Source organism: Elephas maximus, chromosome 9 (assembly GCF_024166365.1).
Source record: "Elephas maximus indicus isolate mEleMax1 chromosome 9, mEleMax1 primary haplotype, whole genome shotgun sequence".
Lineage (NCBI taxonomy): Eukaryota > Metazoa > Chordata > Mammalia > Proboscidea > Elephantidae > Elephas > Elephas maximus.
The window spans coordinates 62,844,440-62,863,470 of NC_064827.1; the positions used below are offsets into that span (position 1 = coordinate 62,844,440).

The 19,031-nt window shown below is 50.9% G+C and overlaps 1 protein-coding gene across 10 annotated transcripts in view; it reads left to right on the forward strand.

Annotated features, from left to right (window-relative positions):
• Positions 1 to 7,878, forward strand: part of RGS3 (regulator of G protein signaling 3) — a 139,562-nt gene extending 131,684 nt beyond the window's left edge. For 7 of the 10 annotated variants that reach the window (XM_049895057.1, XM_049895066.1, XM_049895064.1 and 4 more), the window contains 5 exons: positions 223 to 287; positions 3,777 to 3,878; positions 4,262 to 4,323; positions 4,912 to 5,078; positions 5,847 to 7,876. In XM_049895057.1, the coding sequence (XP_049751014.1) occupies positions 223 to 287; positions 3,777 to 3,878; positions 4,262 to 4,323; positions 4,912 to 5,078; positions 5,847 to 6,032 (582 nt within the window). In that variant the 3' untranslated portion in view covers positions 6,033 to 7,876. The other 3 variants (XM_049895058.1, XM_049895069.1, XM_049895068.1) reach the window with 3 other exon arrangements.
• Positions 7,879 to 19,031: the final 11,153 nt, after the last annotated feature.

A 19,031-nucleotide genomic window follows, 5' to 3' on the forward strand; every position in this document is an offset into this window, starting at 1 on the left:
GGCGGGGTTCCTACATGCACCAGGAAGAGAACCCTTTGGCTGGAGGCTCTGCCAGGCAAACCATACTCCACATACAGGCTGTTCCCAGCAGTAGGGTCTCCCACAAGGAGTGGGAGCTTTGGGAGGGCTGCTTGTGGGAGCTACTGGATCCCGGAGCCATTCCTTGCTTGGGCAGCAGCCCCTAGATACCTAGGCTATAATGTGTCTGTCTTCTCTCTGCAGCTGAGCGGGGCTGATGCTGCTGGTGACGATGATGAAGCCTCCCGGAAGAGAAAGAGCAAAAACCTGTACGTTGAAGAAAAGACCCATGGCCCTCACTCTTGTGATCAGAGAGGCTCCTCTGCATCCCTCTTCCTCCTGGCTTCAGGCTTGCCTCTTCTGCAGGCATCCAGCAGGGGAGAAGAGGCAGTGCCCAGTCCTGCCCACAGCCTCAGACACCAGTGAACAACAGGATCATGGCGCTTAATGGTGGCCCCAGGGTGGGGGCACCAGGGTCCTGAATGTCCAGCACCGTCCTTAGTATTCACACAGAGTGAGGGACATGAACCAATAGAGGCCTCAGCCAGGATGCCCTGGCCCTGGCCCAGCCTCTGAGCTGAGCAGTGGCCGAGTGACCTCAGCAAGTCCTTTGCTCCCTCTGGGCCTCCTCCAGACCGGTGACCAGAGAAAGGGTTGAACTGACAGTTCACGGGTTCTTGTCTCTCCTCCAGTCTTCAGGTCTTGAATGCTGACCGTCTCTGAAGCTGCCAGGAGGGGGCACTGCTGGCCCAGATAGCAGATCCCACGCTCTTCTAGCCTTTCTGGCCACACTCTGGCCCTTTTTATTTTCATTTTGGAGGAGGTGCCAATTAATGGGGTGTGCGCGTCGGTTCTCCTCTGTTCTTGTCCCCTCAGGCCCCAGAGACTTGGAGCAAGCACAGGGGAGGGGACAGTGGGCCACACTGTGGCTCCCAGAGGTCCTGAAGCGCTCAGCATTATGCACACTTTGGGCCTGGGGGAGGAAGATAGAACTCCTTCCCAGACGCCTCCAGCGGCCCTCTTCCTTAGCCTTGACCTTGGCTAGGGTCCACTGCCCTGGAAACTCTTTCTCACCCCAGTTCCTCTACCCTCTCCAGTTTTCTGCAGCAACTGGAGGCTTCTCCCACTCTCTAGCCAGGAACAATTTGCACTTTCTAGGGAAGGCAAAAGCATAAATAAAAATAGTCCTTTGCACTAACTGCCCTGGTTTAACCGCTTTTAGGACAGAGAAGGCTCCGTTCAAGGCCAGAGAGCTGGGGTGGAAGAGGGTTCCGAGGAGTGGAACGGTGCGTGGCAGCAGAGGGCCAGCATCCAGGAGGCTGAGGGCCAGCCACACGCACGCGGTGGGCTCACCAACTCTGGCCTCCTTTTGGAGAGAGTGCTGCACTTCGAATGCCTGAAGCTTATACTCTTAAAAGCTTAGTCAAGGACTCTTATAAAAAAACCTGGGATAATGATAAAAATAATAACCAACATTTCTTGTGGCAGGCACTGTTCCACGTGCATTATAGCTGTTATCTAATCTTTTCCAAAAGCTTACAGATTAGGCTTTGTTATTATCCTTATTTTACATAGGAGTAAACTGAAACACCAAGGGTTAAGTTGCTTGTCCAAGGTCACATAGCATGTAAAGTGGTGGAGCTGGGATTTAAGCCTGGCATGCTGGCTCCAGGGCCTGATATTTTTAAGCTGGGTGCGGAGTCCATCTGAGGTAGGTCCCTTTCCACAGTACCCCTGCCAAGTAGCCTTAGAGCCCCTAGTGACAAAGCCCACTCCCCAAGAGGCCACTCATTCTGACTTTTCACGGCTCCATTAGCTTCCTCTTGTGGGCCCCCGTTCTGCCTTCTGGGTCCAAATAGAGACACGTGGGATCCCTCTGCCCCCCATCCGTCTGAGATTTGCCCATGGGAATCAGGGACTTCCAAGGGCCCCTCAGCTGGGCTCTGCAGCTGCGTGTCCAGGAGGAAAGGCGTGTCTGGCCAAGAGCCTCAGCCTCCTTCAGCCATAGAGAAACAAGGAGCCCAGGTGGATGGAGGCAGCCTGCAGGTTGGAGTGAGTGTCCCCTGAATCCCAGGAAAGCCCCTCCCCGTCCCTGGGCTTCTTTGTCCTCAGCAGTGGACCTGGGGAGGGCTCTCAACACAGAGCACTGTCTGGGTGGCAGCTTCTGAGCTCTGTCTTAGGGAGCAGTGCTGTCTCTCTCCTAGCTGTCCCAGGGCTCTCTGAGGACCTCGGTCTTCGCCCAGAGGGCTCCCAGTACCCTGACTCCTTGGCACTGTTTCGGCTTGGAACCTGCTAGAGTAGGGTCCCCATCCCTGGGCAGCTGTCCCAGACCCTCAGGACATTTCTGGGCCTCCTGTCCAGCTACAGTGTTAAGCACTTTTGTGTCAGGTGCTGCGCATCTTCCTCACTGGGTTCTTGCAACAACCCCAGCAGATGGGTACTGTTATCATCCCTGGTTAACAGATGAGTAAACCTGACATTCAGAGAGGTAAGGTAACTTGACAAGGGCCACACAACCGGTAACTGTTGGAGCAAGGATTTGAACCCATGGCTGTCTAGCTCCAGAGCTTCAGCTCTTAACCTCCACCCTGTTCCACTTCCCTTAACTTCACAGGGTGTCCCAAAATTCTTCATGCTGTTTTAGGCTGTAATAACTTAAGAAGCATAAGTGCTACAAACTTACAAAACACTTGAAAGGTTCATAATTTAAATTTGTGCTTACTTAGTTTTGTGACTTTGATGATAAATTTTTAATTAAAAAATTTGCTTCCAGTCAGCATTTTCCATCTTCAATAAGACAGAAACCAAAAATTAAAATAAAAATTTTATTATTCAAAAATCACAAAACAGAGCACATATTAAAAATTTAAATAGCTCAGCTTTTAAATGGTGGTTTTGCAAGTTTGTGGCATGTGTACTTTTTAAGTTATTACGGCTTAAAATTGTCCTTCGACTTTTGGGACACTGCCTGAGAGGTGGGCTGGGGAGCTATACTCTGGGAGGTGCCCAGTGTTGGGGGTCAAGGGACAAAGACTGGGGCAAGAGGCATTTAACCCTTTCCTTTCGGGTAGCTTCGTCCAGCACTGACTCTGCTGCCTCCGGAGGGAGTGGCAAGGCTAAAAATGGTTCTTGGTTAAAAATAGCCAGGCTTACCACCCGGGTGGGCAGGGCCTCCCCTCCTTCCCTTCCAGCAATTTGCTGACTTGTTTTCTCCTCCTTCCCCTGGCGCCGCCATGGTAACAGGGAGGCCGGTCACAAATAACTGGGTCTGGCTTCCTGCCGGCCGCCCCGGAGGCCGCCCCTTACAGACACATGCTGCTTTCACGGGCTCCCGCTCCTCTTCGGGTTGGCCAGTGGGGATTTTTTTTTTTCCGCTCCACGTCCTGGTCCCTCCCATTTCCTGGTCCTTCCTCTGTCTGAGTCTCAGCCCTGGACTGTGCCTGGGAGTGCAGTCATCCAGCGGGATCCCAGCGAGCGCTCGGCTACCGCGGGCTGCACCATCGCCGCCTGCCTACCTGGGACGCAGGGTGGGGGCAGCAGCCTGGGGGTGTTCTCTGCGGACCCTTCCGGGTTCCTGAGGTGAGGGGGGCCTACAGAGATGCTCCGAGGCATGTACCTCACGCGCAACGGGAACCTGCAGAGGCGGCACACAATGAAGGAGTAGGTGCCCCTCGCCCCAGCCCACCCTGCTCCCACCCTGCATTTGCAGGGGCCGAGTGTGCCAGACTGACTGACCTCCTCTCTGCTTCTGCCTGCAGAGCCAAGGACATGAAGAATAAGCTGGGCATCTTCAGGCGTCGGAACGAGTCCCCCGGGGCCCAGCCAGCGGGCAAGGCAGACAAAGTGATGAAGTCATTCAAGTAGGTCTTCCCTGGCACCCCTGGGCCCTCTCAGGCACTCACTAGCCTGGGAGCCGGGCTGGGTGGTGGGATTGACTAGAAGGGGCTTCTCTGGCTTGGTCCCCCTCTGGGGAGATGGAAGCCCTTGTAAGGGAGCCTGGTACCCAGCAAGCAGCAAACCTCACAGGGAACAGTTGCCCTGAGAGGCCAGGTGGGGGGATGTGGAGGGCAGAAATGGTGCTGGTGCCAAGAAAGGGGGTGGGCCAAGATGTCGGTGGCTGGGGGCTGCCTTCCTCCTGGACTCAGTTGCTGCCTGGGCCAAGGGCAGTTAACAAAGGGCGCCCAGCCACAGCCTGGCCCAGGCTTTACCATGCCCTCACTGTGCCCCTTCCCTCACCCCTCAGGCCCACCTCAGAGGAAGCCCTCAAGTGGGGCGAATCCTTGGAGAAGCTGCTGCTTCACAAATGTAAGTGGGGCCAGCTGGCCTGTTTTCCCCCTGCCTCTCTCCCCTACCTCCATCCCTTCCCTCCCTCTTTGTCTAGACCCTAGAGAGTGCCTATTCCTCTGTCATGGGTCCTGCTGTTGAGGAGAGGCTGGGCCTGGGCAGAGGCTCTTGGTCCGGCTTTCAAGCTGGCTTCTGCCAGCCCCTCCCTGTCCACAGGCGCTGGCACCACTTGCTAGAGGCCGTTGGGACCTGTGTGCTCAGACTCAGATTCCCAGAATAACAATAAACATTTCTATGCACTGAGGGCTTACACTGGGCAAAATGAACCAGCCGTCTAATGGGCAGGGTCCCGCCTGATCCTCTCAGGGCTCGAATAGAGAGGACTTGCGGCCCCCATTTTACAGATGAGGAAAATGAGGCATAGATTGGGGAGAGACCTTCCCAAGGTCTATCAATAAAGAGGCAATGGCAGGGCTGGGACCACATCCCAGGGCTCCCGGCTTTCCAGCGTCTCCACCCTCAAGGCCCAAGGAGGGTAAGCTGGGGAGTCCTGAGGGCAGGAGGGACCTGCTGTCCCTCTTACCCTGGCGTCTGGGTTTCTCTTAACAGACGGGTTAGCAGTGTTCCAGGCCTTCCTTCGCACCGAGTTTAGTGAGGAGAACCTGGAGTTCTGGCTGGCATGTGAGGACTTCAAGAAAGTCAAGTCACAATCCAAGATGGCAGCCAAAGCCAAGAAGATCTTTGCTGAATACATTGCGATCCAGGCATGCAAGGAGGTAGGACCTCAGACTGGGCCCTCAGTCCCCCCACACCCACAGCATCCAGTGGCCCTTCTGTGGTAGGGGGTGTTGGCAGCCTCAAGGCAGTAGCCAGAAGCTCAGGAAGGGAAGAGGCCAGAGTGACTCTTGGAGGCCAGGGCAGAAAGAAAGCAAGCTGGGCCCAGGCAAGAAGGCAATCCTATTAATAATAAAAACTGCTATCGTCTAGGTGTTGCTATATGCCAGGCATGTGCTAAGCCCTTTATGTATATGCTCTCATACTTAATCCCCACAAGTAAATAGGTTTTAATATTATCTTCATTAAAAAAATGAGGAGACAGTTTCAGAGAGCCCAATATTAGCAGCTCACATCTATTGAGTGCTTGCTGTACACTAAGCACTGGATGCAAAGTGCTTTTTATGGATGATCTTGTTTAATATTCACAGCTGAGGAGTATACTGTTACTGCTAGCGTGCGGCTAAGAAATCTAAGGCTTAGAGCACTTGAGTGATTTGCTTAAAGATGCACACCTAGGCATGGCACTGCTAGGATTTGAGCGCAAGCAGCCTGACCCTACAGGTGGTGTTTTCAGGCCCTGTAAATTCTACCACCCTTACAGTGATTAAGCCAGGACTTGAATCCGATGACCTGAGGGCCTCTGCTCTGAACGCTAAGGTGTGGAGCAGAAGGGGTTTGGAGGCAAAGAGGCTGAATCGGTCTGATTCCCAGCACCTGGCCCCCACGGTCAGCCCCTTGCAGAGAGCCCTGACCCTGACCCCCCGCAGGTAAACCTGGACTCGGACACACGGGAACAAACCAAAAACAACCTGCAGAGCGTCACACGGGGCTGCTTTGACCTGGCGCAGAAGCGCATCTTCGGGCTCATGGAAAAGGACTCGTACCCTCGCTTCCTCCGCTCTGACCTCTACCTGGACCTCATTAACCAGAAGAAGATGAGTCCCCCGCTTTAGGGGCCACCAGGGCAGAGCTCAGCGTTCACACCAGGCGGGCTGGGCCCCCCTTCCCACCTGCCGCCCTCCCCTACTGCGATGGAGGGGACAAGAAGGCCCCCGGAGGCGTCATCTCTGGACGGACAGACGGACATTTGGATGTGAAGCCTGGACCAAGAGAGGCCCAGACCACTGGCGGAGTAGAAGGGCTGGCCCCATTGGGTCCCCACTGCCCCGGTACGAGGGGGCCCAAGGGCCCTGGCAGGTCAGGGACCCAGCTGAGCCAGTTCCGGAGCTGCTGCTCCCTGCTGCCGAGACTTCAAGTTGACCAAGTTCCTTAAAGAACTGGCTGACGGGACAGGGGGCCCAGGCCTGGCCTCGAGGGCCCTGCTAGGGGGCTACTGGGGCTTGCAGCTCAGACCCCCTCCTTGCGTTCTATTTATTTAAACAGTAGTTGGATGCTTGGCACGTTATCCTGTAATAGGAAACACCCTTGCCTCATCAGTTTTCCTAATTTACAAGTGCAATATTTTAACCGCCTTGTGAAAAGCCCCCTTACAGAAAAGGCAGGCACCATTTTCCAGTTTCAGGGAATTTGCTGGTCCAGGGCGGGCAGCCGGGCCCTCTGGACTGATGGGGGCTGTAGGGGTTCTGCAGTCTGACCTCACAGAAATCTGGAACCCCTGGGTGGGGTGTCCCTGATGGGCTCCGGGAAAGCATGTCATCCTCAGACTACACAGCAGCCAAGTTCTGGAGCAAATAAAAGGCCTGTGTTATTTCTTGTTCTTGGCCTTTTCTGTGTGTTTCTAGTTTTGAGCCTTCCGGGGTGACTGGGCTGGGAGGATTAGAAATTGTGATGTCAATCCACTGCTTCTCCCCTCTTGCCATCACTGCCCCCTATCCTGAAGCTATACACAGCAGTGAGTGCTATTCCTGGTAACTGCTGCCTCTGTGCCAGGCATTATACGTTACATGTTACACATTAATCATTGCTTCTTCACCGTAAGCCCACGAGGCAGGTATCCCCATTTTATAGATGAGGAGAGTGAGGCACAGAAAGGGGAGGTGACTTGCCCAAGGCCACACAGCCAGCAAGTAGCAGAGACGGGGTTCAGTGTAAGCCTGACCAGCTGAGAGCCTGTCTTCCTGATCACTGTCCTCTGCTGACGACAGAATGGAGTCTGAGCTTGACCACCTTTGGAAAATTTCTTCACTTCTCTCTTCTGTCACATCCTGAGGTTCCAATAGAACTTCTAGGTAGTCCAGGGATGGTTGGTGGAGGTAGGTGGGGCCAGAATCTCAGGCCTCATGGAGGCCTCCAGGACAGAAGGGAAAGATGGGAAGATGACAGGAGAGAGGGATTGCAGGGAGTCTCTCTGTGGCCCTGGAGAAGACCTTCCCTCTGTGCATTGTTTCCCTTCCTGCCCAACAGGAGGTGCAAATTTAGGAAAGGCTCTGTCCAGAGTCCCACTGTAGGGGAGGCCCTGATCCACTTGACTAGAAGGGGGTGGCAAGGGCCCCAGAACCCAAGCCGAGCTGATGCTGAAGCTGGCCCCTCATACCCACACACACAGCCTTCTGGGGTCTGGGCAGAAGCCAGGGCATGGCCTGGGGTGGGGACTGGCTCAGCTGGGCTGACTTAGATGAAGCTGGAAGGAGCTGGTGCAGGAGGGGCTGGATCTTGTTCCCTGCCTGGGGTCCTGGGCTCAGGTCTGCCCACTGGGCCTTGGAGCCATGGAGGACATGGAGCTATTCAGCTGCTGTCCCCTCCCACTTCTCCCCACCAGCCTCCCTGCACAATGAGGTCAGAATTGGTGGTCTCTGGAGGCCATCAGGGAGGTTTTAGGGTGAGCTCTCCACTGGGCTGCAGGGGCCTTGGGGTTGGGGCCTGGGTGGGGAGCAGCTCTTCACCCTCATTCCCCTCTGCAGAGCTCGGGGCCTTGGTCAGAAGGGAGAGGGGAGCCTGACCAACCCTTGGGCTGCCCCTGACTGCTGCCTCATAGCAGGTGGCACTCTGTCCTCCTGCCCACCCTTGTGACTGTAGTGGAAGAACCACCTGTGTGCAAACAATAGCCCTGCTCAGTAGATAGTCCTCTTCTCTGCTTCCCAGGAAGCCACGTCCCTCCTTGTTAGCCCTTACCAAACAGCATCAGAGTGAGGTGTGTGCTTGTCTGGCTCCAAAAGCTGCTGGGCTGTGGACTCAGGCCGACTTGGGTTTTTGAATCCTGCCTCTGCTATTGACTTGCTCTGTAACCTGGGGAAGTCCCTGCCCTTCTCTGAGCCTGCAAAGACAGGGGAAACACCTCTGCCTTCCTGGTGCTGGAATGAAGGTCCCGCAAGCCAATACACAGGAAGGGCCTAACCCGGGCCCAAGCCTGAGGCAGGTACTCAGTGCACGTTGGCAGCCTTTTCCTCAGCACCCAAGCGTCAACTCCTGCAGGAGTGGGGCTGGCTCTTACTCCTCCAGGTGCACAGGGGCCTAGCACTGGGCCTAGCCAGCAAGCTTGGTGTGGCTTTGGAAACCATGAAGGGCCTTCCCACCTCGGAGCCTCCAGTCCTTGGAGGCTGGAAGGGCGGGAGGGCAGAGCAACGCTCCTAATTCTGAGCAAGGGTACCATTCAGGTCTCTTTCAGGCCTGAGATTTGGGGACCTGACAGCTGAGAAAACAGGCTCAGAGAGGACTGTAATACCACTCACCACCACCCCCAAAACTGTTAGAGGCAGAGCTAGCACCAGAGCCTAGGACTTCTAAGTCCCTGCCTACCCTGGCCTCTCTGTGCTGTCTTCCCCTGGGAGGAGCCCCTTTATTTAGGTTCCCGGAGAGCCAGGCCTGCCACCTTCCCACCCCCAAGTTGCCATGGAAACCAAAGTCCAGGAGAACAAAGTCAGGCAGATGGAATTCCCATTTCGGAAGGCCCCACTGCTGGATTTCCATTACTCACACCCTGGTTCCCTTGGCCTCAAAGCAGCTTTGGTTGCACAGAGCAGCTAGATAGCAGACTGGAAAGATGCCTGGGTTCTCCCGCTCTGGGCCCCACATGGGCTCTCTGGGGGACCTCAGGTTGTCACTCATCCCTTGGGCCTCAGTTCTGTCATGTGTACCGTGTTGTCCGGGCTGCTTCCCACCACCCCCATTTTTCTTGCAGATATGAGTAAGAAGCAGGCTCCTTGGTTTCTGTCTAATAATCCCAGGCTGATCAATGTGGGGTCTCAGAGCTGTGAGGTTATTATGTCCAATTCATTCCCCGTTTCACGGACTAGAAGACTGAGGCCTTTGGTGGAGGGAAAGATGATGGAAAGGTGAAATGCACTGGAGTCAGGCTGTAGGGGGTCAGTCCCTGGCTCCACCACTTACTAGTTGTGCACCTTTGGATAAATTACCTAACCTTTCTTTGCCCTTGTTTTCCCATCTATAAATTGTGCCTACTGGCACCTACCCCAGAGTTGCAATGACTAAGAGAGATTGTGCTTGCAATAAGCTTAGTCCAGTGCCTGGCACGGGGTATGTGCTCCCTATACGCAAGCTCCTGTTGGCAACATCATTATTCGGGGTCACAGGGTATGTGGCAAAGCCTATCCTCCAGTTACTCAGGCCAGGCCTGTACCCCTGGGGAGCCTTTAGTCTCAGACCCGAGGTCCTTGCCCTTCCAGGAATGATTTTGCTGGAGAACAAAATCAGACTGTTCCGGGGAGTAAGTCAGAAACAGCCTGTCCCTGTGCCGATGCCCAGTTTTGGCTGGGCTGGGAGCAATGAGGGTCAGCTGGCAAATAAGGTGTGGATGGGTGGAAAGGGAAGAGGGTACAGCAGTGCAACTCGGTCGGATGCCATGTGGGGGGCATGAGCAGCCGCCTGCACCAACTTCTACCACACTCCTTGCTGGCAAGTCTATTCCCTCATGCATCTACGGTGTTAGTGGCTTGCTCTCTTGGCCTGACTCTAGGAGGGCAGATATGGCCTCCTAGACTCTCCAGCCTGGAGGAGGTCATCTAGTCCCAACTGTTACCTAGTGCTTGGGTCCGTTCTTGAATTTCGCTTGCCTCCCTCCAGTGACGGGTGGCTCATTATCTCCCAAGGCAGCTTGGGAGGGCCTGGGATCCTCTTGGTAATTCTAAAGTTCTTTCCATCTGGAGCCAGTCTCCCTGGGGTGGAGGTGGGGAAACGGGGGCAGGTCCGCAGTAGCTCCTGCAGGTCTCCTTCGCAGGCAACCACCTATAGGTCCAACCGATTCCCCAGCTTCACTCGCTGCATTCTCTTCCTCACCAAGCTCTGAGCTCCCCACTCCTACCTCTGTGCCCCCCGCCCCCCACCTTCCTGGATCCCACCCATTGACATCCTACTCTGGAAGGCTTCTCTGATCTGCCTCTCTTCCCCACCAAACCTCAGGCTCCTGACTTCCAGGCCGGCCTCATGCCTTCCCCTGCACCCTTGCCTCTCCCTGAGCACTCTCGGCCCCCCCCCCCGCAAAAAGAGACCTGTATTCTGTTGTTTTGCTTACAATGGACAGCATCTGCCAAGCATCTGGCTTTGGCTGTCCTATCCTGCTGGCTGAGGAAGGGGGTGCTCTGGGCCCCCTGGTACTGGGGTGCCCTTTCCGTGGTGGGAGGAAGCAACGGGGAGGGGGGGACGAGGAACAGCTGTGAGCTGACCTGGGTCTGCTTGGCATCAATGAGACAAGGGCAAGGCCAGGGTTGGGGGAGGGTAAAGCCAGGCTGAAGATAAAAAATAACAGCCACAGCCACACAAAGGCACCCACCAAGTGTGTTACATGCCCGATCTCCATCAGTTCTCACAGTGCCCTAGGAGACCTAGGAGAAAGGGCTGGTCGTGATTTTCATTTTACAAGGGAGAAAATCAAGCTTTAGAGAAAGTGGACAAGCATGTCATGGCTGAGCAGGGCCTGAGACCCCAGGCCCTACCTTCCAGGTAAAAAAAAAAAAAAAACTAGTTTGGCTCAGCTAAACCTTTCTTGAAACATTGCACACCTTCAGCCACTGAGCAAAGTAGTGGCTCTGCTGGAGGAGTGAACTGGGGCTTTCACTGCCAGTTCTCCTTGTTGTGAGGGCAGAGATATGTGTATGTGGGGGCAGCTGGTCCTCGGTTGTATCTTGGTTCCCAGTGGAACTGTGTGACAAACTTTTGCCTTGCCTATAGGAGCCTCACTTGCCTCACCTATCAAATGGGATTATGGGAATGTGTAAGCCCAGCACAGGGCCAGGCACAGAGGGAGCACACAGGTGGGGGCAGGGGCCAGAGGCCTGACCGCCATCTGGCAGGCTAGTAGTGGTTCCTTCTCAGAGCCCAGCCCGGGGCTGTGACTGTGACCCAGGAGGTGAGGTCGGGCCAAGCCCTAAGCAGCTGCACAGGAGGAAGCAGCCCCCGCATCTGCTCTGTGGCCAATTTCTCAATAGTGGCCAGTGACTCAAGGACAAGGCAGGGCCCCAGGAGGGGGGTTTGGGCCCCAGGCCCCACATGGGCTCAGCAGGGTCCTATCTTCTGTTTCAGGGGCAACTGAATAGCACCTACCCCGTAAGATAGCTGGCCTGGCAGACAAGAGGTCTGGGTTCTGCTCCCAGATCTGTCCCAAACCCTCTGTGTGACCTTGGACAAGGCCCCTCCCTGCTTCCAGCCCTTGGTTTCTTCTCCTGACAAAGAGAATACAGATTTTTGTCCTGCCTGAGGACCTTCGGAAGGGGCAGATGGTGCCTTGTGTGGTGTTAGGGGCTGCGATCCAGGCCAAGTATGTCTCTGTATGTGCAGTGTGTGTGTGTGCCTGTGTATATGTGTGTGCAGATGTGGATGTGTGTGGATGTGTGTGGTGTGCAGATGTGTATGTGCATGCAGATGTGGATGTGTGTGCGGATGTGTATGTGTGTACAGATGTGTGTGTATACAGATGTGTATGTGTGTGCAGATGTGTATGTGTGTACAGATGTGTGTGTGGATGTGTATGTGTGTACAGATGTGTGTATACAGATGTGCATGGTGTGCAGATGTGTGTGTGTGGTGTGCAGATGTGTCTGCAGATGTGTGTATGGTGTGCAGATGTGTATGTGTGTACAGATGTGTATGTGTGTATAGATGTGTGTGTATACAGATGCGTGTGTGTGTAGAGATGTGTGTGCAGATGTGTATGTGCGTGCGGATGTGTGTGTGCGGATACATATGCGTATGCGTGTGCGGATGTGTATGTATGTGTGGATGTGCATGTGCGTGCAGATGTGCGTGTGTGTATACAGATGTGTTGTGTGTGCAGGTGCATATGTGTGTACAGATGTGTGTATACAGATGTGTGTGGATGTGTATGTGTGTACAGATGTGTGTGTATACAGATGTGTATGTGTGTGCAGATATGTGTATACAGATGTGTATTGTGTACAGATGTGTGTGTATACAGATGTGTGTGTGCGGATGTGTATGTGTGTACAGATGTGTGTATACAGACGTGTATGTGTGTGCAGATGTGCGTATACAGATGTGTATGTGTGTGCAGATGAGTATGTCTGTACATGTGTGTATTCAGATGTGTATGTGTCTGCAGATGTGTGTACACAGAGGTATGTGTGGTGTGCAGATGTGTATGTGCATGCAGATGTGTATGTGCGTGCAGATGTGTATGTGTGTGGTGTGCAGATGTGTATGTGCATGCCGATGTGTATGTGTGTGTGGATGCGTACATGTGCGTGGATGTGTATGTATGTACAGATGTGGATGTGGGTGGATGTGTATGCCTGTGCAGATGTGTATGTATGTGTGGATGTGCATGTGTGTGTAGATGTGTGTGTACAGATGTGTATGTACAGATGTGTATGTGTGTACAGATGTGTGTATACAGATGTGGATGTGTGTGCAGTTGCGTATGTGTGTACACGTGTGTATGTGCATGTGTGCGTATGCCAGCAAGTTGTTAGAACTCTAAACGCAGAGTTTATAGCCACTTCCCCAGAGGACTACAGGGGCTCATGTGGCTGGAGCAGGCTGTTTACCACTTGCCGCACAGTCTGTATGGGTTCACGCCCCTTGAGGCACTGCTCTCCATGTCCTCTAGCCAGGCTGGTGCCCTGAGGACGGATCTGCTGGTTATTTATAAGTTCCTTCCCTTGAGGTAAAGTCCTCAGCCCCTATCCCTCCCCTCAACACACACACACACTGAGGGGGGGCCAGGGCAGCCCCTCCAGGAAAGTGAGCTTAGTTTGCAAACACCAGAGGAAGATATAAAAATGACGAAGGGGATGGGTAGGCTCTGGAGAGGAAGGAGGCAAAGCTGATGGGCCTGGACTGGGAGGAAGGAACTCAGCGGCTAGGTCTGGTTCTGCTGCCAATTTGCAACAAGTTCCTTCCTCTTGGGCCTCAGTTTTCCCATCTGAAAAAAGGGGTGGTGTTCAAAGTGCTCTCCAGAGACCATCTGACTCGGACACAGTCAAGCTGTATTGCTTCTCCCTCTGACGTCTTCGTGCACAGGAACTGGCTCGCTCCCTTGAATTCTGTCTATTCCAAGGCAGTGGAGGATGGGGATTAGGAGCCAGGCTTTGGAGGCTGCCCCACCTGGATTCAAGTCTAGGCTCAGATGGTTCTTCACTGCATGACCTTGGGCAAGCCACTTAACCTCTTTGAGATACTGCTTCTTTATTTATAAGGAGGGGATAATAATAGGTGCCACTCAGTAAAGTTTTGTGTTGGACGACAGTAGCCGGTGGCTGTCTGAGCTACAGCCCTGCTGGTCTGCCTTCAGTCCCAGAAAGCACCACTCTCCCTTCCATGTCAAGACCTTTGCACGTGGAATTCCGTCTGCCTGCAATACTCTCCCCCCGCTCCTTCATTGATAATAATGATGATGATAATAATAGCTAACATTTATTGAGTGCTTGTTGTTTGCCAGGGACTGAGCTAAGTACCTGACTAATGTTTTCTTATTTCATCCTCACAGCAATGACATGAGTTAAGAGCTATTATGATTAACCACTATGGCATAGTGTCCTGAGGATAGACGGGTGCCAGATTGCCTGGGGTAACTCCCAGCTGTGCCACTTATTGGCTGTGTGACCTTGGGCAAGCTGCTTCAACTTTCCAGTTTACCCTTCTATGGTGTAGGAAGAGCACCTGCTGTTGTTAGCTGCCGTCGAGTCAGACCCCGACTCATGGTGACCCCATGCGCAATGGAATGAAACGCTGCCCAGTCCTGCATCATCCCCATGATCAGTTACAGATTGAACTGTTGTGATCCATCGGTTTACAATGGCTGATTTTTGCAAGTAGATCACCAGGCTTTTCTTCCTAGTCTATCTTAGTCTAGAAGGTCTACTGAAACCTGTTCAGCATCCTAGCAACACGCAAGCCTCCGCTGACAGATGAATGGTGGCTGCGCATGAGATGCATTGGGTGGGAATCGAACGTGTGTCTATAATGAAGACTTAAACACTTAATCCTTGTAAAATGCTTAGAATAGTGCCTGGCCCGTACTAAATACTTTTCTAATTGTTCTGTTAACAAAATCTCTATTTTTCAAAGAAAATTGAAGCACAAAGATATTGTGTGCTTTGCCCAAGTTTACACAGCAGAAAGGGGTGATGAGATTTGAACCCGGGCTGGCCGGCTCCAGAGCCCATACTCTTCACATTAGGCTGTTTGCTCTCCTCCTCCCCCTTCAAAGCTCAGTTCAGATGTCACTCCTTATGGAAGCTTCTCTGCTAGCCCTGACTACAGGAGAGTCCCTGCTGCCTGCTGGAGAAGTACCTCGCGCTTTCTCCCACGGTACTTTTCCCAGATTGTAATTACCTATATATGTATGAGTTCATTTCATTGCTGTCTGTCTTCTCCTCTCATCTATAAAGCCCTTGAGGGCAGGGGCCATAACTGTCTTTCTTCTCACTCTATCCTCAAGCACTTAGCACAGTGCCTGACTCGTAGCAAATGCTTAACCAGTACTTATTTAATGGATGAAAGGCCAGTGGGGTAGCATGGTGGGTTGCGCAGGATAAACTCATGAGAAAAGGTAGTCTTGATAAGAAGCCACTGTGTAAGTAAAGGTTGAATTCTTCTGTGAGTGGCAGAAAGTGCAAGTTTGTATGTCTCTCACATAAAGAAAATCCAGGGCTGGTTATGGAAGCTCCACAAACATTAGAGATACTAATCCTTTCTATTTTATTGCTTCACCATCTTCAAAATGCAGCTCCCCCCTCATGTCTAAAATGGCTGCTTGAGCTCCAGCCATCATTTCTGCGTTCCGTTCAGAAGGAAGGGTAAAGGGGTTAAAAAAGGTGGGGAGTGGGGAAAAGATGAATGTCAGTTATTTTTTAGAGAAGGTTTCCAGAAACTGTTACATTCTCTTACATTCCATTGACCAAAACTTAGTCACATGGCCACATCTACTTGCAATGGAGGCTGAGAAATGTAGCCCATATGGAATGGTAGCCATATGGCCAGATAAAGATCAAAAGTTCTATTATTTTGAATGTCTTAGTTATCTAGTGCTGCTATAATAGAAATACCACAAGTGATGGCTTTAACAAACAAATGTATTCTCTCACAGTCTAGTGAGCTAGAAGTCTGAATTCAGGACACCAGCTCCAGGGGAAGCTTTTCTCTCTCTGTTGGTTCTGGAGGAAGGTCCTCGTCATCAATCTTCCCCTGGTCTAGGAGCTTCTCAAGGCAGGGATGCACTCTGTTCCTGGCACTACTTTTTTGGTGTATAAGGTCCCCCTCCTCTCTGCTCGGTTCTCTCTTTCATGCCTCAATAGAGACTGATAACCTAAACCTGTAGATTGAGTCCTGCCTCATTAACATAACTGCCTCTACTCCTGTCTCCTTAACATCGTAGAGGTAGGATTTATGACACATAGGAAAATCACATCAGATCACAAAATTGTGGACAACCACACAATAACTGGGAATCATGGCCTAGCCAAGTTGACACACATTTTGGGGGGGACACAATTCAGTCCACAACACTAGGGTAACAGAAGGGTAGAACAGATGTTGCCATACAACCAGCTGTCTGCTACAGAGACTAAGGACAAGAATCCATCCTCTTAGGGCTGGGGAGAGGGGGCGGGGCAAGTGGGCATGTATCAGCCAGCTGTTGTCACAACGGTGCTGCAGAACAAACAACCCGGGCAGAGGGTCAGCCTCTACATGGGGAAAGTTCTCAGTGTGATGGAAGCATGTATATATTTTTTTAACTTTTAATTTTATAATAATTACATGTTCATAGGAAATAGCAAAGATAGTACACAGATTGGACCTTCACTCAATTCCCTCCCCCCCCCGCAATAGTCGCATCCTGCATAATTATAGTACAATGTCAAAGCCAGGAAACTGACATTGGTACTGTGTGTGTGTGGGTGCCCGTGTGCATGTGTGTGCGTGATTCTATGTCAGTTTATCACATGTAGAGATTCATGTAACCACCACCACAATCAAGGTGCAGAACTAGTCCATCAGCATGACGATCTCCCTCATTGCCCTTTAATGGTCATACCCATCTGCCCACCACCATCCTAACCCCTGGAAACTGCTAATCTGTTCTCTGTCTCTGTAATTGTGTCATTTTAAAAATGTTATATAAATGGAATCATGCAGCATGTGATCTTCTGAGATTGTCTTTCTTTCACTCAGCATAATGCCATTAAGATTCATTCAGTTGTTGCATGTACCAATAATTCGGTTCTTTTTATTACCGAGTAGTATACCATGCTGTCTTAGTCATCTAGTGCTCCTGTAACAGAAATACCACCAGTGGGTGGCTTTAACAAAGAGAAATTTATTTCCTCACAGTAAAGTAGGCTGAAAGTCCAAGCTCAGGGTGTCAGCTCCAAGATAAGTCTTTATCTCTCTGTCGGCTCTGGAGGAAGTCCTTCTTGCTAATGTTTCCCCTGACTAGGAGCTTCTCTGCGCAGGAACCCTGGGTCCAAAGGACGCGCTCTACTCCCGGTACTGTATGAGGTCCGCCTCTCTCTCTGCTCCCTTCTCTCTTTTGTATCTCAAGAGACTGCCTCAAGACACAATCCCATCTTGTAGATTGAGTCCTGCCTCACTAATACAACTGCTACCCATCCTCCCTCGTTAACATCGTAGAGGCAGGATTTACAACATACAGGAAAATCACACGATACCAGGAATCACGGCCTGGCCAAATTGATACACACACTTTTTGAGGGACATAATTCAATCCATGACACACGGTGTGGAAGTAATACAGTGTGTTTAATTTTTTACGTACCGAGCGGTGTTTTGGCTGTTTCCAGTTTGGGGCTGTTACGCATAAAGTTGCTATGAACAATCGTGTAGAGGGTTTTACGTAGTCATACGTTTTCATTTCTCAGGGATAAATGCCCAAGAGTGCAATTGCCGGGTCATATGGTAATTGCATGTTTAGTTTTTAAGAAACTGCCAAGCTATTTTCCAGAGTAAGCTTGTACCATGAGAGACCTAGTTTCTTCACTCTTAGCCAACATTTGGTGCTGTTGCTCTGCTGTATTTTAGCTGTACTAGCACTGGGTTTTTTTATAGATGGGTAAGGAGCCCTGGTGGTGCAGTGGTTAAAGTGCTTGGCTGCATAGAAAGGTTGGTGGTTTGAACCCACCAGCTGCTCTGTGGGGGAGAGATGTGGCAGTCTGCTCCCTTAATGATTTATAGCCCCGGAAACCCTGTGGAGCGGTTCTATTCTGTCCTATAGGATTGCTATGAGTTGGAATCTACTCCATGGCAATGGGTTTGTTTTTTTAGAATAGCTGTGTGGTGGTAGCTCCTTAAGGTTTTCTGTTGCATTAATGGCTAGTGCTCTTGGACACCTTTTCATGTGCTTGTTTTTCATCTGTATGTCCTCTTTGGTGAAATGTCTCTTTGTATCTTTTGCCCATTTTCTAATTGGATTGTTTGCTTTTTTTACTGCTGAATTTTGAGAGTTCTTTTTATATTTTAGATACGAATCCTTTGTCAGATGTGTGGTTTGCCAATCATTTCTCCTAGTCTGTAGTGAAACAGATATTCATAGAGCAAATATTTTTAATTTTGATAAAGCCCAATTTATCAATATTTCCTTTTATAGAGCATATTTTTGATTTTATGTCTAAGAACTCTTACCCAAGATTTTCTCCGATGTTCTTTTCTTAAAGTTTTATAGTTTTACTTTTAAATCTATGATCCCTTTTGAGTCAATCCTTGTTTAAGAAGTGAGGTTTGTGTTTTTTTACATAAAGGAGATTCAGTTGCTCCATTTGTTGAAAAGACAATCCCTCTTCCATTGAATTGCTTTTTTAAAAATGACATTTTTATTGAAATATAATTAACGTGGCATACAATTCACGTACAAAGCATACAATTCAATGGGTTCTAGCACAGTCACAGAGTTGTACAACCATCATGGCGATTGATTTTAGAGCAGTTTCATCACTCCCCCAAAAAACTTCATACCTATCGTCAGTCACTCCCCCCACTCCTATACTCCCAGTCCTGGGAAACCACTCATCTGCTTTGTCTCTGTAAAGTTTCCTATTCTCCCCACTTCATATAAATGGAATCATACAATATGAGGCCTTTTGTGACTGGCTTCTTTCACTTAGCATAATGCCTTCAAGGTTCATCATGTTGTAGCATGTTTCAGGACTTAACTTCTTTTTATTGTGAATAATATTCCATTGTATATACCACATTTTACATACCATACTTTATATGCCTCGTAATGTGCCACATTTTATTTATCCATTCGTCAGTTGATGGACATTTGAGCTGTGTCTGCTTTTTGGCTATTATGAATCATGCTGCTATGAACATTTGTGTACAAATTTTTGTGTGAACGTATGTTTTCAATTCTTTTGGGTATATACCTAGGAATAAAACCGCGCTGGGTCATGTGGTTATTCCATGTTTAACCTTTTAAGGAACTGCCAAAGTGTTTTCCCAAGTGGCTGCACCATTTTACGTTCCCACCAGCAGTGTGTGAAGGCTAAAGTTTTTCCACATGCTCACCAAAACTTAGCATGTCTTTTCTTTATAGCCATTCTAATGAGTGTAAAGTGGTATCA